The following is a 27,660-nucleotide window of genomic DNA, read 5'->3' as shown; positions in this document are numbered from 1 at the left end:
TGCTGCTTAAGAGTACTTTTATTAGAAAACATTCAACATAGAAACTGGTAACATTCTTGTTCATAGCGAGTGAACTTCCCATCAGCTCCTACTTGGCCAACTACATCTCAAGAGAAGGACCAGAAAGCAAGGAGGATATATTCTAGATTTAAGTGCCATGGGGCCAGGAGCTTGGGGACTGAAGGCACTTGGGGTGGGGGGCAGCAAGAAGGCTCAAGCAAATCTCCCCTTGGCTGGTGGCCTCAAATGTTTCCTGCAGTACATGTGGCCTTGACCGAAGAGGAACAGGTCTCCACTATTCACTTTTTAAACTTCGTGCTGGAGAACCATGGAAGAAATATCAACTGATTGTCATTAACAGAACAGCAAAATAAACAAACCCCTCTTCAGAACCATGCTGTTTCAGAGAGAGGAAGGGCACCAATACATATTAACAACAAACTTCCCGTTACAAAAAAACCAAACCTGCTCCCAAAAAAAATAGATAGTGCAAAGACTAAATGCCAGCAAGCAAGGCTGACAGTTTGGAATGGATGAAGCTTTGGTTAAAAATTGAGCAGCAGTAGCAGCCACCCAACATTGCAAGGGAGGCTGCTGAGACTCAGCTAAGAGGTAGAAGGCAACTCAAAAATTCCCAGTGTCCCAGAGGCAAAGCGCATAAGAAGGGTAAAGGGTGGGGTGGGGGGTCTGAGGAAGGAGAGGAGCTCACTTTTCTCTCTAAAGGAGCTTTTAAGCCTTGTATAATCCCCAGGTGGATACTGAATAAGCTTCTTCCCCCCCAATCCCCAAATGAGACAATGGGGGCAGAACTCCCCCAGCCCTGATAGAGGCAGAGGATTTTGGACAAGCATTGCCTGGCTGCCGGTCCATTCCAAAGTACCACAAGGTGCAGAAGGGGTGCTGAAGGTGGCAGCGCTAGGTAAGGCGAACGCCAAGCACTTGTTCCAGTTCTTGTCTGCGCTGCTGAACCTGGAAGATACAAGACGGTCAGTGATGAGCAGGAGCAAATACGCACATCTAGGCATACGTTCTGCCTCCCATGGCAGAAGCACAGTGAGGCCTTCCTTGCTCTCCAAGGGCAAGAGTCTGATTCTCGGGTGTACAATCACTGAGGAAAGTAAATGGGAGAAGAATGGAGCAAGTGTAGGCTGTAGATCACTTGCTGGGATCAGCTGTTAAGCAGCAGTACAAAAGGAATCCAGGGAAGGGGCAAAAAGAAAGCCAGAAAGGCAATCATTGGGGTGTGGGGATGTGCTGGACTGAAAATAACATCCCCCATGGTTGGGAAGTCCAGGTTGGGAAGATGCCGCATGACTTTAAATAATAGGGAATGCCATATAAATACTTTGCAGAAATAGCCTCTCCAAACCTTGGCAAAGATGTGTCTCCCAACAGCCTCCTGCATCCACGGTTGTTGGTAGAACTCCGCACGCCTCTCCTCTTCAGGGTTCCCAACCACGTCGGTGATGATCTAGAGCAAAATGGGAGGAAAGGGGAAGCTATTTCCTGTGCTGCCAATGTTGAGAGTTTCAAAACAGCGACTGCAGCAAGATTACTAAAACTGCCTTGTTGAGTGTCACTATAACCCAGCAATGTGCGCAACAGAGGCCAATGAGATGCTCACAAACATGGCACTGGTATCTCTCTTAGTTTCATCTGTTTGGCACTCGCGCCTTTTCAAAATACCACATTTCCAGCTGGAATACATCAATGATTTACTTTGCACATTTCTGCCAGTCTCCAAGAATAAAAACGTTCCTGAATTATTTTAACTGGCAAAGGAGGAAGGGGTAGACTAGGTGGACAAAAGACAGGGAACATGTTAGACATGGCTTACATATAGGGAATTGGGCTGAGCATGGAGAGAAACTAACATCAAAGGCCTGGGCATGCCCACTGTCTTGTCCTACAAGGGTCACAAGCCGGAATTGTGGCTGCAAATCAATGTATATAAGTTAATGGGAACCCACTGTTGCTTTTGTGGAACAGAGAGATCTTTGGCCTTGCATTTGTGCTATTTTTATTTCTGTGCTAGGCTGTATTTACTCTTGTGTTTACTTTTGCTGTTGCATTTGGCCATTTTTTCCCTGTTCCATGGGTTAGTGTTCTTACATATTAACACTGATTATTTGCAACTGTTCATATCTGAATTCTATTTATTGCTCTTGATTTGTTATGTCATGAGATGCCTTGGGAACAATCTTGTGGAAAAGCAAGATGCAAATAATTGAATGACTTCGGGTGCAGCAAGTGGTCAGGGAGCATTAGAAGCTGTAGCACTGAAGCTGTGTCATGCAAGAGGAGCCCCAGCACCACCATGCATACCCTTATGCTACAATCCTATACACACACATCCCTGGGGGTAAGCTCCATTGAACTCACTGGGATTTCCTTCTGGGCAGACATGCATAGAATTGTGCTGATAGTCCTTTTGCACACCCCTACCTGGTTTCTTCAGAGCCCAGTCCCTAAATTTACCTTCAAGTCCCTCTGCTGTGATCTGATCCACTCCTGGATGAAGTCCTGGGGATTGTTGCTGAAACTCAGCATAAAATCTCGCTGTGTCTTCAGCTGGTTGATCGACTCAATGGTTTCATGGATCTAAATGTGAATAAAGGATATAGGGGGTTTTGATGAAGGAAAAGAAGTGCTCCTCAGACTGAATAAGTCCTGACTACTGATTCAGGGGCCTGCAGGTTTAGACCAGCACAGGGCGACAGGGAAGAAAGCAGTAGAGACAGAAGTATGACATTTGGAGGTAAGAGTAACGGAAGCACTTCCCACCATAAAGCAATGGCTTCATGTTGCCTGACAATTTGGGGTAGGGAAGGAAGACCTAAAGAGAAAGGAGTATCAGATACAGACACAAAATATTGGAAAGATTAAGTGCCTAGTATTCTATATCGTTTAACTTCCTCTCAAGCCTTGCCCTCCTTTCTTCCTCCATAATCGCCAGCCCTTCAGGCACAGTCTCTCCCCACCCCCAGATTTATGTGCGTTCACTGTAATTTGTACTAGCTCCTTAGGCTAGAGCAAGCTATATAACCAGAGTCCTAGAACGAGGATCCCTGCTATTTTTTATTTTTTTGCAGTACAATACTTTTGCAAAATAGGTTAGCATGCTTAGTCAGCAATGATTATGCAATGGGTTTGCATAATTTTGCAGATGGGAGAAAGTAGAAAAAAGGTGGGAGGAAGAGAGCAAGATACGGAAAAAATGTACAGAGTAAGGACTGGATGGTCTTGGAGGTGAGATGTTCTGCTGCCATCACTGGTCTCTGTTTGTCAGAGCTAAAAACCTTGTTTAAATCCCACTCCCAAAATCAACTCCATGTTCTGAACACTCTGAATCCAATCTGTCATGGGTTCTGTTGGTTGCCATGCAGATTCCTAGCCCACCTGTTTACATACAGCAAGAAGAGAGCCAGCCATCTGCCTAGACTTCCAACTCTCCAAATGCCAGTCTTTTCACAGCTTGCCAACTTGCTCCTCCCCATTCCCCCTGCTCTTAAGACCAAATCCTACCTACTTGCTGTGTAACAGAGTCAATGCTTTTCTAATACCCCCCAAAAAAGAATTCAGAATTTCAGATTATACAAAACTACTTCAATATGTAGGAAAACAAGACGTGCAGCCTACTCAACAAAAATGGGACAACTTAACAACCTTGCTTTACTTGCACTGTTTATTGCAAGTACAGAATTTGAAATTAATACAAAATATTAGATTGCCAAAGCCAGGTTGGATAGGTAAATGTCGCACTATCTTGAAAACAGGTAGCGGCATCCCCTGCTTGTATTTTGGAGATAAGCTGAGTGCCCCTGCAGGGCAAGGAGAGCATTACAGCACCCCAAAGTTTGTAAGGTGGTATGCTTGATTCTGCTTCCTGCCCCAATGGTCACCAGGGACCTACCTTGACATCCAGGGAGGCAATTTCCTGCTGGTTGGTAGTGGAGGCCAAGAAGTTGCTCATTTGGGCCTTCAAGGGGTCATCCACTTCCACATCAATGTCGTAACAGGCAGTCTTCTTCTGGTCATTAGGGTCCACACTGGAGGGGTGGGTAGGGACAGGAGGCTGGGATGAGGGCTGAGAATCTACATCTCCCCAAGAGCTGTTCCTTCACCAGCACCCCACAAATATTAGGGTTAGGAATTGACTCTCTCATACCCAACTGCCCCATAGGGCTTCAACAGAGGAGAAACAGAGTAATCTGAATGGCAGGGGTACACCCAAATTAGGATGCACAAATACATATGAATCCAAGGAAACTAATATAGCATGTTCCAAATAAATATTTTTATTTATTTGAAGTATGCATATGCTGCCTTCCTGGACTCAAGGAAGAATTATAATATAGAAATTAAAGCAGACAATGAAACCACATCATAGCAAATTTCACAAGCAGGAAAACACATCAACCTCAGAAAGTAAAATAAATGGACCTCACAGTCTTTTCAAAAGGATACTACAGAAGAACTAATCTTTTTTAGGCTTGAAACTAGTTCTGACACACACAAAAATCGCATTTGTATATGCTGCTCCAGTGGCAGAAAGCTTCCATCACTTCCTAGATACACCAACAGCATCTCCTTCAGATGCCCTACCCTGATACTAATTTTTATAAATATTGTTTATCTTCTTAAACAGTTCTATGAAGCAAGCCAACATTATTCCCATTTCACAGACGGGAACTCAGGAAACACATGGCTTGTCCCGAGGTCAAATATGATTGTCCATGGAAGAGGTGGGATCCCCCCACATATTACTATGATTGAGATTATACTATCTCCCCTTTATCTCTCTGATGGAAGCTGCATTCCAGAGAGAGATAACAACCAATCAGAGCACAGATGGGGAGCCTCTTCAGACCTGAAACCCTCCAGGTGTTGCTGGACTCCATCTCCCATCAGCCCCAGCCACCAAGGCCACCAATCAGGAATGATGGGAGTTACAGGCCACCAACATCTGTAGCCCCAGGTTCCAACCCCTGAATTAAGAGCTTGTTCAGTTCCAGCTCCTGCCACGCAAGCCCTACCTGATCACATGGTTGATAACAATGGGATCTGGATGTTGCAGGAGCCCCGCCAGCTTCATGGGGATCTCAGAGAATCGCATGCGGATGCAGCCAAAGATCTAGAATGGATCAGTTCCAGCTCCTGCCACGCAAGCCCTACCTGATCACATGGTTGATAACAATGGGATCTGGATGTTGCAGGAGCCCCGCCAGCTTCATGGGGATCTCAGAGAATCGCATGCGGATGCAGCCAAAGATCTAGAATGGATCAAGAGAGCATGCCATGAATAAGCCCTGAGGCAAAAGGCGGGGTGGGAAGGAAGGAGCGATGGGGCAGGGAGGAAAGCCATGTATCTACTGACCTGGCGAAAGTATCGGTTGCAGTTGATGTACTCTCGCTCATGACTGTCCTGGAGCTTGTTGTGTTTGATGTAGAGCCACAGAGCCTGCATGATGCTGGCCCGAGTCTGGGTGTGAACGCCCAGAAGGCGAGCCAAACGGGGATCCAGCTTGTACTGGGGAGGCTGCAAGGGTAATATTGCCTGGTTAATATGCACTTGAAGTAGGGTCCTCTGTAACCTCAGACCAAACTGAATGTTGCAACCTGCTTGCATCTCCAAATCAGGAATGATTAATGGGACCCATCTGAATAACCATCAAGAGAGAGAGATAATCTGTAGCCAAGTGGGCATTCCAGGCGGACTCTGGCCAGGCCTCCAAACCACCCACCAGTTCTAATCCATAAGCAGAAACGTTCATGAAAAGGAAGTCTGTTTTCATACTCCAAATGAATTACAGTCAACAGAAAGTCTGCAAGAGCACCAGCCTCTGAATCCAGTGCCTTCTCATTCTCAGTTGTATCTTCATAGTCCTACTTTGGCTGGAAACTTACTTTTTAAATCACAAGCACTGAGATTAATAGGAATCCAAATTCAGCACAATACTATGGTATCCTCAAGAAGGAGAACAGCTGTACATATAGCTGGAGGAAGTAAGGCCACACGATTTGTGATAATAAAATATGGAAAAAGAAGCTTCTGATCTAGTACTGCTGTGCCATGAACGTAATGTGCTTGGGAACCTGATAATTTCAGGGCACTACAACTCGCCTGTTCTCACCACCTACTGGCGCTTGTTCCCTGTTACCTGATGATCTAGCATGAGCAGAAGGGTGCATTTCACATTGACATCGCCTGGGCGCTTGACTTGGAAACCATCTGTCTCTTGGGTTGTGGCCATCCGGTGCCACTGAAAGGGAAAAAGCCATATGAGATAGTGCAAGACAAACATGGGGAACAAACTGGTTCATTTTACCACACAGTAGCTGATATTTTAATGGTTGGTTTTCATGTTTTACCCTTGCTCTTCTAATCAGGTGGGGTTACAAAAGTTTTTATACTATTATCATCTCAAATATCAACAGAACACTACTCTTACTCCATCCCCGGTATCTGAAGGAACCATGCAAGCCTCTCCAATGCTGTTCAATTAATCCAAAAGCACTTTAAATGAAGTCACTGAGACTGCCAAATATCGCAGTTCTAGCAATGGTGTAAAAAGGAACTGAAGACACTTCAATAGCATCTGTGCTAAAGGAAAGTTCTTTTTTTATTTGTATACATGATGTCAATCTTATGGACACACACACTCGGGAACCTTTAACTAAAGTAAGTGTGCCATTATGTGTCTATGTTGTGTGAAGTGGTGGAGATCACCATATGCAAAGGCTTCTCTAAGAATACTAGCACATGGTTCCACACAGTGAGTGAGTAAACTGTTGGTTTGGACATGGGAGATGCAGTCATTAAGCTCCCAAGGTAGCACAGAACCTAGTTTACCAAACAGGTTTGCGGTGAAGATAACCGAGACAGCATTGGAAGCATTCTGTATGCAATGGAAAGTTCTACAGAAATGAACACTGGTTATTGGTGGGGGGAACAGAACTTAGCTGGATACAACCACATGATGCCAGTACATAGCTCATCTTAAACCAAATCCAGGAACACCATCTGACCCCTCTTTGGAAACTGTTCTCTCCAGCAATTATGATTCCAGGACCTGACCAATCATCTGCAAATGAGGCCAATCATCCCTCTCGGTCAACAGCGCTGTTCTCAGCTCCAGTTGTGTATTTCTGCTCCTCTGAGCTGCCTCCCATTTCCCAGCACAAAACATGCACCAAGTCACCTACCTCCACCAGGTGGTTGTCTGGGCCATACAGCTCTTTGTCTAGCTCAATGACCAAGCTCTTGAAAAAGGATGAGAACTTCCTCTTCTGTTTACTTGGCTAAGATAGAAAGACACAGGAGAAACTGAGTCCCACCTTTCCCAGAAGCACACAGACAGCACCACTGCCAAAAATACATCTCTAAAAGTGAAGGACAAACAAGCGGGGCCAACTCTGCCAATGAGGGACATCATTTAGCTTGCGCAGTGTTAGGAGCAATACAGCCACTACTGACATCATCACTGTTATTGTGCTTTTCTGAAGAAAATGAGGGCCTTTCTATGAGACTGGGGAGAAAGAAGCTCTGGAAGAACTGGGAATTTTATAAAGTCTACATTCCATGAAGGTTGCCAGTTAAATAAGGAACAGTCCTTATTGTTGTGGAGTCTGAAATAATGCACTTTGCTATGTTCTTCAGCAATGAGATCATTTGGATCCTTTCAATTAGATTTGTTAATCCAAACTCTGGGAGGTGGGGATTTATGGCGCTAACATGCAGCCAAGTTGAAAGGGAAACATCAAACTGTCTTTTTCCAGAAGGGAGTCGGAAAGAGCTAAAACAAATAACTGTGTCAAGAGATGAAGTTCCAGGTTTTATTGACAATTAAAAATTAGCAAATTATCAGGTCCATATAGTATCTACCCAAGAATTCTTAAGGAACTCAAATATGATCAAACAGGAGAGCTCTATTGCCCTCATGTCTGCTTGTTTGCTTCCTATAGGCATCAGGTTGGCCACAGTGGGAAACAGGATTTTGAACTAGATAGGTCTTTGGTTTGCACAAGCAGGACAAGGTGAAGGGAAGACACACAAGACGAGTCTTCTCCTGTATGGACAAGAGCTGAGGGTGCAGAGCTGGCTAGCTGAGATAATTGGGTGGACCCATGTGTGCCAGTATGAGTGATATAGGGTGTTTACCCTGAACCGATCTCCAGGGAAGCCTACATCAGCCACTTTCCACAAAGCTACCTATCAGCAGGGATGTTTCAGCCTTACATCGTCTAAGAGTTTGCCTTCCACACGAAGTTCCCACGAAGCTATGCGTTCACTGCCTTCAGATTCTTCCTTGCCAGGCGTAAAGGTATTGGAGATGTAAATGCGAAGCTTCCGCTTTTGCTGAAGTTTGGAGAGAAACATTCACTAAGGACAGCAATGGGATCAATTCAACCACACACCAATTCCTTTCCACAGGTCTGGTCCTTCTTCCCAAGGCAACCTGAGCTGGCAGTGTAAGTTGCTTCTATAACTGAAGCCTCAGACTGCCAAGGAACACCCCGAAGGAATTGATCCTTTCGCTTTCTCCATCCCTGAAGGACTTGGCTAACTCAGTCTCCTTCCATCCCTCCTCACCGTCAAAGGTTTCTTGATTGCCTCCTGGATTTCCATCCTCTTGCGGGCAATAGTCTGGTCCAGCTTGCGCTCAAAGGCCAGTAAATCCATGTAGGCCTGAGACTCTGGGACTAGTTCACGAATCTGTGAAGACAGAGTCTATCAGAATGCCATCTCTATCAAGACAGGCATCCTTTGCCTCTGAGTAATTAGACAGAAGGGGAATCTCAATGAGTTCAGCTATCCAAGAATTGTATCATGTTCCCCATCATTCCCAGCACAAAGACTTACCTATTCGTGCTCTGCATGTCATTGGGAAAAGGGGACAATAAAGCTTTATTCCCCTTTAGCAAAGGGTCAATATGCTTCTATCTCACAATCACTTTCTATGATTGTTTTGAGGATAATCAGTGAATTACTTTGCAAATTAAAGTTGATTAACAATTGTAATAACGGACTGACTGACTGGAATTCTTGAAAGGTTGGCCAGCCCAGTGGGAACAGCTGTGACATATGCAGCAAAATCTCCCGACAGCCTCTAAAATACTGGGTTTATTTGCACACCAGAATAATTATTCTAGAAAGAGCTGGCATGGCCTTAAGCCCTGCAATCTGTTTCTACCCATTTCTACAACATGTGCCCACTGCCTGCATCCTTCATTGAGGCCAAGAGCTCTCTCAGACAAGGAGAACTTACCCTCTGTGGCAGGACCTTGTCTGCCATCTTCCTCCTTTTGAGCCTGCAAGAATTGTGCAAAAAAAGCAAGCTGTTAGAGGCCAAAAACGGTCTAGAATCTGGTACCTAAGATCCACATGTATGGAAAGCCCAAACTACACAACTGGAATAAATTTCAAACATTTTACTTGTGTGTCCCAGGGAATTCTATAATATAGCTCCACCTGTATCAGCTAAAACATCTTCCTTGCTTTAAAAATAGTGATAAACAAACTCCATGTATCTCAGTTCAGAGTTGGCTTGCAAAGGAAGGAAAACAACTGGCATAAAAGGAAATTATTTTCAATGCATCTTCTTTCCTAGCTCCTGTACCAGCTCTAATAGTAAAAATAAAAATATGTAGCTCTAGTAGCAAAAGCATCTGATTTGCATTTAACCCTGAAACTCAGATGATGAACATTTGTGCAGGGAGTGGGGATCAGAATGCACTTGTCTCCAGGAGAATGTGTTGCTATGTCATCAACGGTGGTCGTTTTTGACTTCACAATAACGGGAAAAATCAGGAAAACAGAGGCAGGAAGGATGATTTAGCAAGCCAAGAAAGGTCCTTTGCTTAAGCAGCAGGTCAGTCAGACTTGAGGTGTTTCCTGTTGCCTAGTCAGATAAACCCAGGGACTGTATAGCTACGCTATTCTCATCACTTGGCAATGTCCCTACATTGTGTTTTGTAGACCCATAACACACCATTCCCCACAGCTTTGCCTTTTTAAAAAAATGGGGAGGGGGGGCATGGCATGTTGAAAACTTCTGTCTGAGCTAATATTAGTGTCCAAGAATGGAAGGAACAGAAACCACCATCAATGGTTGTGCGATTTGCTTGGATGTTCAGTGAAATGTTCGATTTCATTAAACATACTTTTTGCACATGTGCAGATTCTCATTGTACATTCCTTGATGGAGTGGAATGTCAGAAAAAATGTTTGCGTTGTAACATATCTGAGCATTTTGAGATGTTCAAATTCATATTATGAACCAGCTAACTTAGAACTTTAGGGACGCGGGTGGCGCTGTGGATAAAACCTCAGTACCTAGGGCTTGCCGATCGCATGGTTGGCGGTTCGAATCCCCGCGGCGGGGTGAGCTCCTGTCTTTCGGTCCCAGCTCCTGCCCACCTAGCAGTTCGAAAGCACCCTTAAGTGCAAGTAGATAAATAGGTACCGCTTTATAGCGGGAAGGTAAACGGCGTTTCCGTGTGCTGCACTGGTGCTGGCTCGCCAGAGCAGCTTCGTCATGCTGGCCACGTGACCCCGAAGTGTATCCGGACAGCGCTGGCCCCCGGCCTCTTAAGTGAGATGGGCGCACAACCCTAGAGTCAGACAAGACTGGCCCGTACGGGCAGGGGTACCTTTACCTTTAACTTAGAACTTTGGGAACATTATGGCTTTTGTAATATTCCTAATAGGTGCCTGTCCTACCCTTCCCTCAAAAATACCTCAAGGGTCATATGCTTTGGCTGTATGCAGATTTCAGCTGATTTATTATTTTCGTGGTGAGAAAGATACTCTTTGAAGACTCACTGCCACATTTCAAACTCTATTTTGTAACAGGCCAAACTATTTTTTTTAAAAAATGCATTCACATTTCACCATGTGTGTATTTATTTTTATTTTAAAAAATAGAATAGCTGCTGCTACTCCCACCCGCATCCTGATCTGGATCATAACCATAGCACAGTTGGGCTTTCAGCCTCTCACCCACCACCCATCCACCACCCACACTGCAGCTCCTTGGAGGGGAACTCCTAGATACCAAGAGCAACTTCCCTTCCAGGGCAAATAGCTTCAGGGTGTGTGCAATTTATTTTGTGGCTGTTGTCAGAGTTGTGTTATTCGAAAGGAAATGATTAACCTCTCCTCTACTGCAAGAGGGTGAAGAAGGGTGGAAAGGAAAGGCAGGAGAGAGCATGTTTCAGACCCATACAGTGGGAAATGAAACCCTGCCTGCAGCACCACAGAACAGAACTGCGCCTTTAACCCACCACAGAAGGAAAGGAACAGCTACGGAGCTCAAATTAACAAAGGGATCATATTCTGGCATCTGAAATGGCAATCCAACAACACAATAGACTTACTCCCCCACTTCTACCATGCAGAACATGGCCCCTGAAGCCTGGATGCCAGATGTGTGCAGCTGCTTGTTTCTCTATGCATCTCCTTCCTTGGATTAAGCTGGCTGAGGAGGACTTGCCAAGAAACTGAATGTCATTTGCATCCCATTTGTTTTTAAAAACAGCTGGTAAAATCAGGCCAAGCAGGACTTGTGAGGAGCATGAGAGAAGAACAGATGAAAGTCCAGCTCAGCAGAAGTTGCTTATATAAGGGGAGTGGAGTATATAGTAGTGAAGGGAGTCAAAAACCCATATCATAATGAGAATGGGGCCGAATGGGGTGCTGCTTAATCTTAGCTATCTGATTTTCTATCAACAAAAAAAATCTGTAAGAGCCACAGAATCTGGACCCACCGGGAGCTGATAATATTACGCAAGTCACTCTTCTTCCACTCTCCCTTCTGTAACAGGAGGATAATGCTGGGATACCTTGCAAGGCTATTTTAAGGATTGCTGAAATAAGTTGTAAGGAGCACTTTGAACACTGGAAATGTAGTCTATAAATACCAAACACATATATTGTTTTTCAGCTTTTTCTGGGAAAGTACACAGTTATTGCTTTTGAAAACTGTGTGCAGATCAGGAAATTGGTGGAGACAAGTAGAACCTGCAAAGAAACTGCTGAAGTATCCCCACCCCCTAAGAGAAGTACCAAACAAAGCTTTCTCCCAAAAATTGTTAGCTGTTAAGGGTTCAAGAAGGCCAATTCCCTCACTTCACCCCTGGCTTTCCAGCTGACAACTAAAATTATATGACTCCTTCAAACTAACGAGCATACATGGTCCACACTGGGCTGATCGCCAGGGGAGGGGAACTTTATGTTCTTTCATTGACAAAGCTTACATACTTCTGCATACCTAGAAGTCTTCCAAGTATGTAGAAATAGCTGGCTGTCTTGAAGAAAACAGGCAGCCCAGGCTGCCGTTATTCACAGTAACATTAAGCTTAAAAGACAAAGGCAGAAAATGTGCACACAGCAGTCTCCCTAGGCTTAGAGGAGAGGGGTGTACTACAGTTCCTGAGATAGGTCACCGAGAATTCAGATTGTCATTAGTGCATTTCTCACTCTCGTTTTGAGTCATTCCATTTTAAACATGCTTCAATTCCAAGATAGATCAGGGGCCTAGAAGGGGTTGGAAAGGCCTGGCAAGTGACCTTGGTTCTAACTAACTGAAAACAGAACTTGGGTGGATTCAAGGCCCCCAGGCCAACCACATCGTGATGCCTCAGAAGTCCCACCCTTCAGTGCTGGGAACTAGTAGTCACATACAGTATCCAGGAGACAGGGGAAGTGGACATCCAGGGAGAGGAGCAATTTGCACACAAAGAACATTGCCCTAAATCTTTTGGTTCACCTCAGTTGCTGCTATCATGAACAGGTAGATGATTAAGTCCCAGTATCATTCCTACTGGGGTAATCTGTTCAAAATGAAGGTGGGACACTGCTGGACTCCTCCGCTGCTATTTCTAGAAGCAACTGGGTTTTTTTTATTGTGGGGGGAAATTCTCAGCTGCTTCATCAAAATGGTCTGTTCTACCCAAAATCGACAAAAAATTGCTTTTTGTGGAGATGCTCAAAGTTACTCTGTTGTCCCCAACATGCTGCTCTTTAGTATCGCTGACAATCTAAGAGTCTGGATAAAGGTAGAGCAGGGGTAAAGACAACAGACTGGGGCTGGGTTAGACAAAGCACTAATTACAGTCCATATGAGGACCTTCTGTGGCAACAAGGGCAGCAAAGCACACATTCCTCTCCATCTTCATTGCATTGGCTCAGTATTGACTAGTGGAGTCATTCCAAGCAATATGCGGTTTAATTAGTCCTAGGCTTCTATCCTGTACCCTTGACTGCTCTGTAAGCTATTGATATGTTTGCTTAGCATTTAGCAGACAGAATTTCCCACATCCACTCCAATCCGTAATTCCCTTTAATGACAATGCCCCTAGCCAAGCTGCCCTCAGTCTTGTCTTATTGTTCTTGCTTGGATGAATTTCTGTGGGTGTAAGCAGAGTTCATAGTCAAGATCCTTGCAACAGTCCAACAAACAATCTGTGCTTTGAAACCTTGATGTTTTTTGCTAGTTCTAGCTAACTGAGGGAGGCCAGCTGCGCCTATCTGACTGACCATTTACACCTCTTTGTGCAAAGTGTGGTTCCTGGTCCTCTTCACAAGGCTATATTACAATCACTCCTAAAAGAACACCCTCCTTGGAGCTATGAAATTGTCTACTTGCCTGGGACATGCCTTTTAGAACAATGTTATGGAACAAGTGATGGTGGTTCAGCTCAGATTCTCTGTATTAGAATGGTTTTCTGAACCCATTTCAGGTGGTAGTTTTGCCCCAATGTGTAGCCTCTTGACTACATTGGCTCCCAAGCTGGTGCAGTCATGCACTGGCAGAAGCCAGCTCCCAATCCAGCAAATTCTTTTGCATCCTGGCTCTGCTCCTTCCCCAAATGCTCTGTTTCAGCTGGTGGTAGCTTTTACCTACTCTCCTGTCAGCAGCAGAACTGTTCCACTGGTGAATACTAGAGGATCTGGGCAAGACCATTTTAAACCTTGCCATTATTACCTATTTTTGTACTGTTAAAGGTATTTTACTGGTTTTATTGCCTCTTATTTCAATCTTTAAATTTTCTCCAAGTAGTTCCGAATAAAACATAATATGCAGAAGCTGCAGGAAATATTTTCTTTTTGTACATCTTGGGTTAAATCCTTTCCTTTTGGGTCCTACGCACCTTTCTCTGAAAACATCCAAGCCTGCTTCTGTTAAAAAATTAATTAAGAACTGCAAGCTATAAGGCAAGAAGTGGAAAGATAAAGAAGAAAAAGGTGTTCAAGGAAGGAGAGGAGGGTACGGGTGGAGTTCTCTAAAGGTTGTTAATTTGGTGCCCAAATAATCAGATTTGATTTTGTTGTTCCTCCTGTGTATCATTTGTACTTCTGCTGCCAAATCTGCAATGCTACACACACTTATTTGGGAGAGTCCCAATGAACTAAGTGGGATTTACTTCCAAGTATATATGCATATAACTGGGCTGCATGTCAGCAAGTGTAGGCAGTAACTAGAGATGAGCAAGCCATCAAGAGCCTAGAGACCAGAGGAATAAAATTGGAAGTCAAGACCAGAGTCAAGTCAGGCTTAGAGGACAAACCAGGATGCAGGAGTGAAGAGTAATATCAGCACTATATTTTTACCACTAGATCTGCACTTGGTATAAATGTGATAATGCCTCAGTCAAGACCCACCATCTGGTAGATATAAAGTGTTGGAATGGATGGTGCCAACAATTATATGAATATACCTCATAACAGCTAGCCAAAACTGCACCATGATCTTGACACATGGCTAGTGGATAACATTGCTGTGTGTGTTTCAATATGCACCAGCATCTTATGGTTTGCAACAACCCTCTTTGTTCTAGATACCAAAAGGTCTGGTAAGCTCCAACATAGTACATTTTTTTGGTATTCGCTCAGCCTGTCAGCTAGTAGCCAATATCTGCACAATCCCTTCTGTTTTGTCTGGCTGAGAAGTGTATTTTTGCTCTTTCTAAACTCTGTACTGCAGTTAACAAGTTAAATCAACAAGGAAACACTTTTGCACCCTGGAATTTCTTAGATTTTTCTGGATCTCACTGCAAAAGCATACCACAATGGCCAGGAATATAATCAACTTCCAAAATGGACTGAGAGGGGATTACCGGTGGTTATTAAGGGGGGGTCAGGGACATAAAACAATCTCTCTTCTTGAACGTAAACCCAAAATATTAAGCAGTGGTGTGGTAAAGTTGTGTGTGTGTGTGTGTGTGTGTGTGTGTGTAGACACTGGAAGTTGTCTAATGAAGAATGGGAGCTGGCTACTTTACGTATGTTGTAGAGACAGGATGGCTAGGAAATTGATCTTATTTGCAAATAATACCAATACAGTCTCACCCTATATTCTACATTCACCCCCCTCAAATCACTTAGACACATATGCACTCACCCTCGCCTTTGGGATAGTGATGGAGGCGGTTGGGTCTGTGGAACAAGCAGGCGCTTCCGGAACGGATCCATCATGGACTGAGGCATTCCAGGTCTCATTGGAGAAGGTGATCCATACAGAGGCCCTGAGGGGGATCCCACTTGCAATCCTGCCATGGGCATCCGGCCACCAGGCAGAATCCCAGGGCGCTGGCAAGAGAAAACAAAAGACATTCTAGGAAACTAGGCACTGTACGCACCAGAGTTCACTGGCAGCAGCTTGGCTGAAGTCACTCTACTTCCCATAGCAGGGCAAAGTGCAACAGGCAGAGGCACATTAAAAACGCAAACTGTTTTAATGGTATTCCAAAGAACCGCTTGGGAATGTAGATCACGGACAGAGAGGAAAGATAGGCACCTTAAAGAGAGTTCACGGAGTTCTTATGAAACTATAGCTCTTGAGCATCCATGGCAATTAAACCAGCTTTTTTTTAAAAAAAATAAATACATTTTTATTCAAGTTATATAAAGACAGGTAAAAATAAACAAATACAACAAAAAAAAATACAACAGTGAACACAGAACACTGGCAATTAAACCAGCTTTAAGTTTGTAGTCCAGACGAGTGTGAAGAGAAGAAATGATGGAAGACTGCAAGAATGCTAAGTAACAGCTGTACTTACCTTTGCCACATTTACTTTGTGCTATTAAAGAATGTACAGATGGCAAACATTTGAGGTAGGTATAGTTCTCACATCACCATGATATGCCAGAGGAAGCTGTACTTTCCAGCATTCATCCTTCTGTGTATAGGAGGAGGTATAGGAACCCTCTCCTGAATTTAGCAGACAAGCCCAGCTGCTATGTGCTCAAAAGAATGACATGAAAGAGGAAGCAGACACTCTCTTAACCTCTAATCTAAGTTGGTGGCCTACATGGACAATGGAGCAAAAGTGGTTTTCTATTGGGAAGAACAACCTCAGCCCCCTCCCCCCTGGCACATCTGGTGGCTTTCTGCTGCTGGTGGTAGGACAGTTATAAATATAAGAACATGAATAATCAGTTGGGTCATTAACCCACATTTAAGAATCTCAGATTAACTTGTTTTGATCAGATAAAAACAAAATTTACACCTAATGATGGATTAGTGGATGGTATGGAAAGATGAGTGCAAGAGGCTACAGCCCTCTAGCTCCAGTTTCAGGTAGCACTTGGGGAGAAAAGTCTAAAATGCTTTACTATTCTTGAATGCACTCAGATGAACTTTCCTCCACAAACATTCACACCCTTAACACTTTCCAGTGTCCCAAGAACATTACCAGTGAACCAAAGCCAAACAAAAACTGCAGGCAAGACCCTCCCCTCTACCCAACAAGTGAGATTATTCCTCTTGCACAAGAGAGGTCCCTCTGCAGATTCCTTTACAGGTTTCCACTGCCTAGACATTCCCATAGAACCCCTGGAGATGCACACACTGTGGGTGTAGCATACTGGCTAAGAGCCTGAGCTGTGGACTAGGAAAACCCCAGTTCAAATCTCATTTCAAACCACAAAGTCAACAGTAGCCTGCCTGCAGTATGTGTGTAATACTGACCTACTCTGAATGGCTACTTTAAGGAATCCCAGGAACATGCACAAAGCACTTTCAACTTTCTATAGCACTTTATAAGTTACTATTGCAGAGACTTATTCCAAAGCTTTTTGAACTCACCTGAAACATTTGCACAATAGAAACTGCCAACCATACTAACAGAGGATAACAATACCACCAGGATCTTTTGTATGTTACACAAGTCAAACAGCAGAATCACATCAGGTGTTTGTAACAAACTTGGGTCATTTGGCAAAACATTGTAATTCACCACCACAGATTTTGGCCAGCCTTGATCATCACCCATTGTTTCTTGCACCTAGTGAGGATCAGCTTTTTTACTTTCTGCTCTACCGATGCACATGACCCTAAGTCTTCATTAAAACAAACCAAAGTCCCATAAGCCAACAAGCAATAGCTTCAGACCAAGGTATGCTGGTGGTAAACAAACCATAGCTTCCAGGTAGGGTTCACACATAACACTATGCTATGGCTTAGTCTAGCATTATATGCAAATTAGGTCACTGTCAGCATGCTGTACCCTGTCTAAGACTTTGTTGGCATCCATCTGTTTCAAGAGACAATGGAGTGCACCTCAGGGGTGAAGTCAAACTGCTGGAGAATCACAGTGCCTGCTATGGCTGCAGGGACTGGTAACTCATAATTGCTGCCTCCGGTGTTGTTTTTGCTGTGTTGGCAGTACTGAAGCAACCTCCCCGGGACAGCCTAGGCCAGGCATAGGCAAACTCGGCCCTCCAGATGTTTTGGGACTACAACTCCCATCGTCCCTAGCTAACAGGACCAGTGGTCTGGGATGATGGGAATTGTAGTCTCAAAACATCTGGAGGGCCGAGTTTGCCTATGCCTGGCCTAGGCAGTGTGTATGGAGGTCCTGGGCTGCCCAGATGACAAGATACCATCCAACCGCCTCTGGGATTCCACTCCAGATTTGTTTGGGTTTACACCTTAGTCTTTTCTTCTCCTGGAGATGTTCTGCAAGGCAGAAATCTAGGACTGCCAGGTGATTTAAGGAGCAGAAGCAAAAATGCTGGCACTTATAATTACATTTAGGTAAGCTTGCCTGTTGTCATCCACAACTTTAATGACAGAGTCTCTGAGCCACTCTTTCCCACCAATACCCCATGGAGCCATTTCTCTAAGGACTAGGCCCAGGATCACCAGACAAAACCTGGCTCTTCCACACTTAATAGTTCTGTGCAGAACTGCATAAAAAGGAGAAACTCTGCCAACTGTTGGGCTCATTATCAAGAGAAGCTACACTGCTCACATTTCTCCGGCCCTTGTAATTATTAAAGGCTTGTCTAGGACTGAATTCAGCAACCCGACATCTGGGGGCAACTGCTAATTTGATTGGAAAAACACATGCTGGATCTGCCATGATTCACAGCTGCATTTAGCTCAGGTTACCTATGCAGAGGGCTTGTTTATTAAGTCCTTTGAGGGGCATTTGATTGTGTATGCGCACACATACACACCTGCCCTCTTGAGCCTGCTTCAGAAGGGATTGCACTCCCTTGCCCTGTGGGATCTGAAACAAGCGTCTGCTGCCAAGGAGCTAACGCAGCTGCCAAAGCCACCAAGCCAGCAGGGCAACATTTCATCCCTCCCCAGCAGGCCCAGGCAGAGCCTCTAGTCCACTGCCACTCCCAAACAGAACTCAGGCAAAGGGGGTTGGGCAGCACCATACAAGTCCAACAGTGAAAGGATTGCCCACAGCAGCGAATACTGGAGAAAAACATTCAAAGGGAACATTATGAGCACGAGAACAGGCAGGAGACAAGTCATGCATAGAAAGGCTGCTGGAGGAAATGGGTATGCTCACTTATGGAAACAAAGATGAAAGGAAATATGTTGACTGTTTTCAAGCATCTGAAACGTTGTCAGGCAGGAGGGAGTCACAGTTAACTAAATCCCACCTCGGCCATGAATTTGTTCTGTGGGTCAGATTAAGCCACACGGTCTCAGCTTCGGCTCCCTTCCTCCTTTCTATCTACAACAGGGGTATTGTAGACTCTACGAAAAGCGGTGCTAATAACATTAGCCTACTTAACAAGGTTGTCATAAAAATTACGACGATAATGTACCGGTATGTGAAACATGCTACATAAATGCTGATTACTGCCATCCACGGAAGATGCTACAAGTGGCAATGGCTGTAAAGCACCAAAAGGCAGATATAGGTTGCAACTGGAGATAAACTTCCAAACTACAGGAGCACCAAGTCAGTAACGGAATAAGTTGCCCAGAGAGATTGTGGAATCACTTTCCTTGCAGATTTCCCCAATAGAAATTGCAGCATGTATACAGGTCTATGAGTCTCTGGACTGTAATTTTGCTGTTAAATAAACTCCAGTTACTACCAAAGATTTATAAAGCATGTTAATATGCTATGAACAACCAAGCATCCGTTACCCCTCCAAGGACCTTTGAGGTTCAATTCTAGCAAGCAGATTCATAAATAACCAGCATCCTCCCAATTTCCCAGACTGCCCCTCTTAACAAGAGGCTCCTCCCTCAACACAATTATTTCTTCCCTCCTTTCTCTAATCAATTACTACATATTCTGGGCCAGTGTTGACTTTGGCTGAGGAAAAGGACGGCGTGCAGTTAATCCCCAGCATTCTTCAAACAAATGGAGCAATATTCATTACTCCGCTGTTGCTTGGCTATGCCATTTTATACGCGACATTCTCTCTTCACCCCCTCTTTTATCAGCTACATCACTGCCCACATTCATATAGTTAAAGGAAACTGGACCCTTTGAAGTGGTCATTTATGATAGATGCCTTTTGTATCATCCACATGCTTTTAAAAAGCAAGTTCTCCTATTTGCTACACAAGGGTCACGCTCTGTGAAATCCTGCTGAGATCCCACACCTCCACACCAATGAGAGAATTTCCTTGGGAAGACGTTGCAGATGGGTTTTCTGTCACAGGCAGGAAAAAGCCTTTCCACATATTTCAATTTTAGGGGCACGTGCAATAAATTTCAAGTGTGCATCTAAACATGTACAGTGTCAGTGTGATAAACATGTGTTTGCAAACATCTGCATTGAATAGGTAAGCTGAATGAATGTATAATGTGGCAAACTGTGCAGTGTGTGAAATGGCTCCAATTGCTACCACTTGGGGGAGGGGGAATGAAATGAAATGAAATCCTACAAACAGTCAAATGAAATCCTACAAACAGTAAGAGAAAGGATGTGCCAGCACATATGTACCTTTCTCAGCAATGTGTGACTCACTTGCTTGAACCATTTACAATGTATTTGTTTTCTCCTTGTAATATGGAATGTGAGAGTTGACACATAGCAAGATGTGTGTGGATGATTCTGCCTTGTTCTGTGGAAGATGAATCTGATGGTCTCCTATAATTCTATGGACTTGAAATTATTCTGCACAGCTGCCTAGGTAGCTTAGATGTGGCTATTATACGTACATAGGCAATTTATATATTTGTCTGCTTGTTATTGTTCAAAACCACAAACATCCACTGGGAAACAACGGTCTTAGCTACGTGTTCAGCTGCAGCCTGTTTTTTCTTACCCCCAAGAGAAACACTCAGTTCAGACAGGAGCAGGTCTCAATTGCCACCACATCTCCCCCAAGGAATTAAGACAACCATCTGCAGTTTTAAAAGAGCTGCTACTTTCTTATACAAGTTTCTGATTACAGCAAATGCTTAGGACCATTTCCTTGGCTTAGAATGTGGTCCTTCCTGGCCACAGAATCATAGGGCTGCAGGTGACCGTAAGTCACTCGTCCACTCCTCTCTGTGTAAAACTACACATACACACAAATACCATCTCAAGCACAGCATCTGATATGACAGCACAGCTACTGAGGAACTACAGTATTGAAAACACTGAACAGAGGAAAAGTGGGAAGAGATAGGATTCAAAAGGCACAGAAAGAAAACTACTGCCCCTGATTACTGAGGACAATCTCTATTTTCCATACCAGACTCTCATACAGCGCTGTCTTCATTTGTCTTTGGGAATGATGTTGAAGAAGCCTGTGAAAAAATTCTAGTGTCCTTACGGTTTCAGCCCCCTTCTCCCTCTATTCTCTGGAACATGTAATCATTGATGGAAGAACAGGGAGTTTACTAGTACTCAAGAAAGCTCTTCTTTTCATCTGCAAGTTGTTAGAAAGTGTGAAAGACACTGAACACAAACTTCACACAAAGTGGTTTATGCTGAAGTTTCCTTAGAAGGTGCATCTACACAGCAATAACATGCCAGTCCCATGGCAGGTAAGTTTCAGTCCTTCTCCAACACAAAACCACAGCCAGAGATTCTGCTTGCCATCTGATAATTGCCATCTAATCTTATTGCCACCCTGTGCATTTACTTAAGTAGCAACATGGGTGAGTCAGCATTCAGTTGCCATTAACGGTTTTCACAGGTTTAATGCAATCCAAAGTCACAGCAGGAAGACCAAGGAAAGAAGAGAAAAGCGAGTAATAAAATACTTGACATTAAAAGGTTAGCCCACTAGACACTTGTGTATGGTATCAAACATTTGAGTCATATTTAAAACTCATCCAAGGAAATGCATTTCCAAGATTCTGCTTACAAAACTGCATCTTGTGAATTTCAGCTGGGACTTAAAAAATATGTCTGGCCCTCATAATGAAAATATGCAAATACTCTCTGTTAAAGGCTTCAAGAAGGACCCATGCCTTCAGAAACGTTCCCTATCCCACCCACGTAGTACATTTATTTCCTGCTCCATCCCTCTAGTCAGAGGCTTGCAAAGCACAACATAACAGGTTCATCAGGCTGATACTTGCTGAAACTGCTGTACTTGGCTGCTTCTGCTTCCGGCTTCCTTGTTACAGAAGCATTACCACCTCCAAAGGAAGTGCAGGGACTTGAAGGCACAGTTTCTCTCACTGCTAAAAATCCACACCAGACTTTTGAAACTGTCTTCATTTGAAAAGCAAAGCTAGCACTCCTCACATGGGATGCACCCAATATTCACAAAGTGTGTACCTCCCATTGTCTGAAATTGATGCAACAACTAAGCCAATGTCCTCAAATTCTAACCACTATGGATGCTTGTCTGCTGGTCTTTGCTAATACTTTCACAGCATGAAGAGACTGCTAAGAAGCCAGTTCCAGTTACAAAAGAATAGGGCTGGAAGGGATCAGCAGGACATTAAGTCCAGTCCCTTACCCCGGTAACCCGTGCACAATAATTCTGCAGGTGTTCTGAGGTAATAATCTTGCTATACAAGCTCTGCACAAGTTCAGCAACTCCTTATATTTTACTTCCATAATGCTTTAGTTTGAACTCATTCAGTCATCCGACGCTACTCATAAGTCCCCAGAACTCTTATTCTATCTTTTTCATTCCATGTCATTCTTCCTCCATCAAAACACTTTATAATTTTTCATCTACCCTGTATTAGTTTAAAATTAAAACAATATGTTACACAATTTAAATTGCTTCATGGTTTAAAGTGTTTCTTTCTTTTAAGTACAAACAACAATAACTGAAAGCAGCTTGTAGAGTTTGGAACATATAACTGGCCTCAAAAGCATACAACACTATCCCATGGTCAGAAATAAACCACGGCTTACCATAAGGAGTAATCTGCTGGCAGTTGCTGCTCTTTTTTCTTTCTTTCTTTTTTTAAAAGTAGGAACAGAAAGAAAACACACAATGCGACAATAACAATCCACTATTCCTAAATGTGTACATTAAGATAGACAATTGATATGATATATAAATGGGCACAATATATGCTCAAAGGCAGAAAGGGCAGTAAGATCTTCACACCACTGAGTAATGGGTAGTGGGTATTTATCTTTCCAGCCTTGGAATATAATTATCTTTTCAACCATAAGGGCTCAAATGATCCACTTTTGTTGTCCGTTAGTCCCCACATCATAGGAATGTTAAAAGTGCGCAAATATCCTCATGTACCAAAGATTTTTCCAAAACAAAAGTTTCTGACCCAAAGATTGAGCATGTTAGTTCAACCAATCCATTCTGCCTCTGACAGAACCAAACCACGAGGCTTCATCTGGCTGCTTCAAACAGTCTAAGTTTGCTCCTGAAGAAGGACGTTCCACTCCAAAATGCATTGACTGCAATAAACATTCAGAGGAGCATTACTTGAAAAAGCTGGTGCCATATATCACATCAGAAGCTGAGCTAATGAATGAACCCATTACGTTATGGATTATTATTAGGCCCTATAACAGAGTTTCCTGGGAAGGTATGAGGACACAATTGGCATGTTTGCTGCAGAGTCTGGACCCTGTGATTGTGTCTGTGGCCTGGTGTTGCTGGTAAGTAGCTGCCTTACGTTGTCTTATTCCTGGGTACCAGTCCAACTTCATTAATCTTTTTTTAAATTATTATTTCAGTGGGTTAGTATTATTGCAGTCTCAATGCAAATCTGCATGTTGCAAGTGTCTGGACAAATGCTCTTTTGCATTCTACACAGGACTAACAGTTCAATATCTATTCAACAAAATAAGGGGACACAAATCCAACATCAGAAATGGCAATATCCACAAACCAGTTAGAGAACATTTTAACCTATCAGAATACTCTTTAACTGACCTTAAGGTGGCTATCCTTGAATGTTCAGTGTGAAACTGCTGAATTCTGAGTTATCAGGCAATTCAATCCTGGCACCTGGGGCTTGACTCAAGATTGTGGTTTTTTTAAAAAAAGAAACACGTGTGTGTGTATATGCTAATTAGCTAACAAATGTCAGGATGACTGTGTTATCACAAACAGTGCCTAGTTAATTGGTCACTACAATTATTTTGCTTTTAGGTAACTGTCACTGCTTTTTTTGCATTTTATTCCATCGACTTCACTCCCATGCCAACCATGGGTAGATATGCTTGCCACTTTAGGACTGCATTTCATGTACCTTATGAAATAGACTGTGGCACATGAAAGCTTTTAGCCTTACACCACAACAAATGTGTTGGTCTTTACAGTGACACAAGACCCTTTATTAATACCACTAGTAATTACAGTATAGGAAAATAATTCAAACAAAATGAAGCAAATAGTAGTTGGCCTACTACAAATTTATATTGCATCCTTAGTTTGCTAAATTCTGTACCAACTGTATTGTGCTCACTCCTACAATTTATATTTTGCAGAAGAGGAACTAAGGCTCAGTGTGTGTGTGTGTGTGTGTGTGTGTTGCCCAAGACTGCAAAATGAATTAATGGAAGAAGCAAATACTGAAATCAAGGTCTTTTAATCCAAGCCCAACTGACCCTGTGGCCCACACTGACTCTGTCAAACTAAGGCTGCAATCCTGTGCATACCTTCTAGGTAGCAAGTCCTGACAAAATCAGTAAGACTTAATTCTGTCTAAACATGCATAGGGTTGCTCTGTGAAGTACTTATGTGGTTGTGTATGAAACACACACAGTGCTGATATAGAAGACAAGACAGTATTTTCCTTTTAGTATCATAGCCAATTTTTCCCCCCTAAGATAAGACAGCACAGATCAAAACAACCTCAAAAACTGTGACTGTCTGAATGACAAGTCTTTACCTTCTTAGGTGGTTTATGAACAGGTCCTACTGACTTATCTCAAATAGGAAGAAATCTTTTAGCCATGAGCACTGAAAAGATTTGTAAAGGAATTTCCCCCTTTAAAAAGTGTTTTATTCAACACATTTGTAATGCAAAAACATTGTATAGAGAACCATATGGTGTTTTCCTACTTTATTTGCTGCTACTTTGATTCCCTTGGGTGATTTTGGGCGTCTTTTCTGGCCTTTTGAAAAATTGAATCGACTAACACAATTCCAAAAGGAAAGTATCAAAAATAAAAGGAGCACCCTGGACCATACTTTTGTATTTTGGGCAAATTAATCTGCAGTAACTACCATTTCCTGATTCTGTATTAACAACAACTAACACATATTACAGGCCTACACAACTGATGGCCCACCAAGCTGAATGCAGCCCCCCCCCCCCGCCCACATTCTGTAGCCAGGCAGGTATTCACTACACCACGCCAGTTCTTGCAGTTGAAAGCACAGAGTAGGACAAGGTACTTTGGCAAATCTCTGGAGGGCCACTATGCATGGCTGGTGGGCTGCATTTAGATTAGTGGTTTAGAAATTGTACAGGCTTGATGTACTAAAATCCCTACTTTTATGCTTGCAGCATGCTTTTAAAGCATGTGACAAAATCCCTCTTGGCACTCTTTTCATCCTATTTGGAAGCACAGGAGAGTGCTTTAAGCTGCATTAAGGGACAACTGATCTACTTCTGTCAGTCTTGAAGATGTACCCATAGTGTGCTTCTCTAAACCAACAAAATATTTTTAACCTCCAGAAGTCCCTCCGCCTTTGTCATTATTGCTGCGTGTCATTGTTCCCTCCCCCGCTCTCCAGTCTGCCACCTAAGATTGTAATACTATCTCCTTACTTCAAGAACTGCTGAGAATACAACTCTTCTAATATACAAAGACTTTTATAATCAAAGGTTGGGTGGTAGGGAAAGCGGAATGCGGCTGGGAATTCTGCTCCAGACTGAGCCACAAGCCAAAAAGTACAAATTCAAGCTTCAAGGAAAATATTTCAGATCTTTCTCTAAGTGACATTATGCTTTCCCTATATTTATTTACCTACTTAATTTATATAGCTGCCCTATAGCAGAAGTACTCTAGGTCTAGAAGCCAGTGTGGTGTAGTGGTTAAGAGCATCAGACTAGGACCTGAGAGATTAGGGTTCAAATCCCACTCAGTTATGAAGCTCACTAGGTGACCTTGGGCCATTCATTGCCTCTTGCTTAACCTACCTCACAGGGTTGTTATGGAGATTATGAAGGGGTGTGTGGACCATGTACTTTTTGGAGAAAAGGGTGTGATATAAATGCAATAAATAAGCTCTTCTCCTTACCTGCTTAAGAAAGCCCAAGTGGCTCTTTACATCAAGTTCTGATAAACTCAATCAACAGATACAAGCTCTGCCTTCATAGCTAGTTGTGACACCTGGTGCTTAGAGAACAAAAACCAGCATTTTAATTGTACGCTTTCTACATCTCCACACAATCCAAGCCTCCAGCTGCACAAAACCATTGCAAGACTTTCACAGGCTGGAACTCTAAATCCCACCCGGAGTCATACACAGGATTTCATTGAGAAGCCCTCAGTTTGCATGGCAAACTTTCCCCACCTGCGTTCAGAGACACCTACTTTTGAGTGTCAACCTAAGACCTCAGTTTCCTTCAATGACCCGTCCCCCCTCCAATTTATGTTTAGATTTTAAGCACCACTATGAGAGTTTGTCCTGCCATCCTAGCAGTTCGAAAGCACGTCAAAGTGCAAGTAGATAAATAGGTACCGCTCTGGCGGGAAGGTAAACGGCATTTCCGTGCGCTGCTGTGGTTCGCCAGAAGCGGCTAAATCATGCTGGCCACATGACCCGGAAGCTGTACACCGGCTCCCTCGGCCAATAAAGCGAGATGAGCGCCGCAACCCCAGAGTCGGCCATGACTGGACCTAATGGTCAGGGGTCCCTTTACCTTTACCTTTATGAGAGTTTGAGGGTACGTAACACTTTAAAATGAACTACTTAAGCCATCATAAACTAACTGGCTAGATTATATATATTTTATATATATTAAAAGCACACCACACATTAAAAGTACAGTACATTAAACAAGGCAACTTAAACTTGACCAAAACATGTTGGGTTTAAAAGGAGAAGAAGAAGAAAGGAAAGAAAAAGTACAAATTCAGATTCCAGCCGGAAGTTTCACAGTTGCTTCTCTCCCACAACCCCCAAATGCCTTTCCGTCTCAGCAGACGCTATCTGATATTGCTCCAACTTCTCGGACTCAGCAACCATCCCAACACTGGGACGTCCCTGCCAAATACAGTCCAGACCCTCTCCATGTAGCCGCACGCACAGCTCCTAAACTCGCTTCTGCCAGGAGGCCTTTTAGATAAAAACTCTTCTTACCTGCTGCCCTCACCGATCTCAGTCATACCCAGCCATTCACACGTTCCTTTTCTCCTCCCCGCAAGCCGCCCCCCTTGAACCCCCATATCCGACTCCTGGAACGGCAACGTCTCCCTTCCAGGGAGTTAGCTATCCCACGTGTATCCCCCCACCTGCATTGCTCCCTCCCTCCACCTCTCTCTCACGCACAAACTGCCACGATCCCTTCACGTGTTTCGAAACCCCGACGTCCCCACGTGCTTGCTCCTCCACCTCGCGCTCCTTCCGCGGCACTTTCGAGAGCGACCCGCAACAACAACACAACACACAACACGCGCGCGAGCACGTGCCCCGCCGCCCCCGCTTTACCTGGAACGGAGGCGCGTGCCCCATGGCCCGGTACGGGGTGGCCCCGGCAGGGCTGGGTCCCCGCAAAAGCCCCGGAGCTGGCGGAGGAAGGGCGGACAGCGCCGCCGAAGCAACCGGAGGGGGGCCCCCGGGCTGCGGAGGCGGCAGCGTGAGAGGAAACCCTCCGCGGCCGGCCATGGGGAGCCGAAGTGAGGAAGTCGGTAGAGGAGGCAACGGCCGTCAGGCGCTCCGAGCGCGCCCCACAGAAAAAAAGGGAAGCGGCGCTGGCTGGCTGGCTGACTAAGCGGGGCGGCTCTCAACGAGCTGCCGGGCTCCTCCTCTGGGACCGCCTCCTCACAAGCAACCGCCAGAGCCC

The 27,660-nt window shown here is 44.0% G+C and overlaps 1 protein-coding gene across 1 annotated transcript; it reads right to left on the bottom strand.

Annotated features, from left to right (window-relative positions):
- Nucleotides 1-27,482, bottom strand: SMARCD2 (SWI/SNF related BAF chromatin remodeling complex subunit D2; the record flags this gene model as incomplete). Its single annotated transcript, XM_083708899.1, has 13 exons — nucleotides 1-969; nucleotides 1,370-1,471; nucleotides 2,479-2,601; nucleotides 3,914-4,118; nucleotides 5,176-5,273; nucleotides 5,378-5,539; nucleotides 6,162-6,263; nucleotides 7,207-7,302; nucleotides 8,240-8,359; nucleotides 8,594-8,716; nucleotides 9,270-9,312; nucleotides 15,405-15,592; nucleotides 27,306-27,482. The coding sequence occupies 13 exons, from the start codon at nucleotides 27,480-27,482 to the stop codon at nucleotides 916-918; spliced, it is 1,593 nt and encodes a 530-aa protein (XP_083565025.1). The 3' UTR covers nucleotides 1-915.
- Between the last annotated feature and the right edge of the window lie 178 nt (nucleotides 27,483-27,660).

This window comes from Podarcis gaigeae (genome assembly GCF_964106915.1).
Source record: "Podarcis gaigeae genome assembly, chromosome: 13".
In the NCBI taxonomy this organism is placed as follows: domain Eukaryota; kingdom Metazoa; phylum Chordata; class Lepidosauria; order Squamata; family Lacertidae; genus Podarcis; species Podarcis gaigeae.
This window is presented reverse-complemented; position numbering and strand designations above follow the sequence as displayed.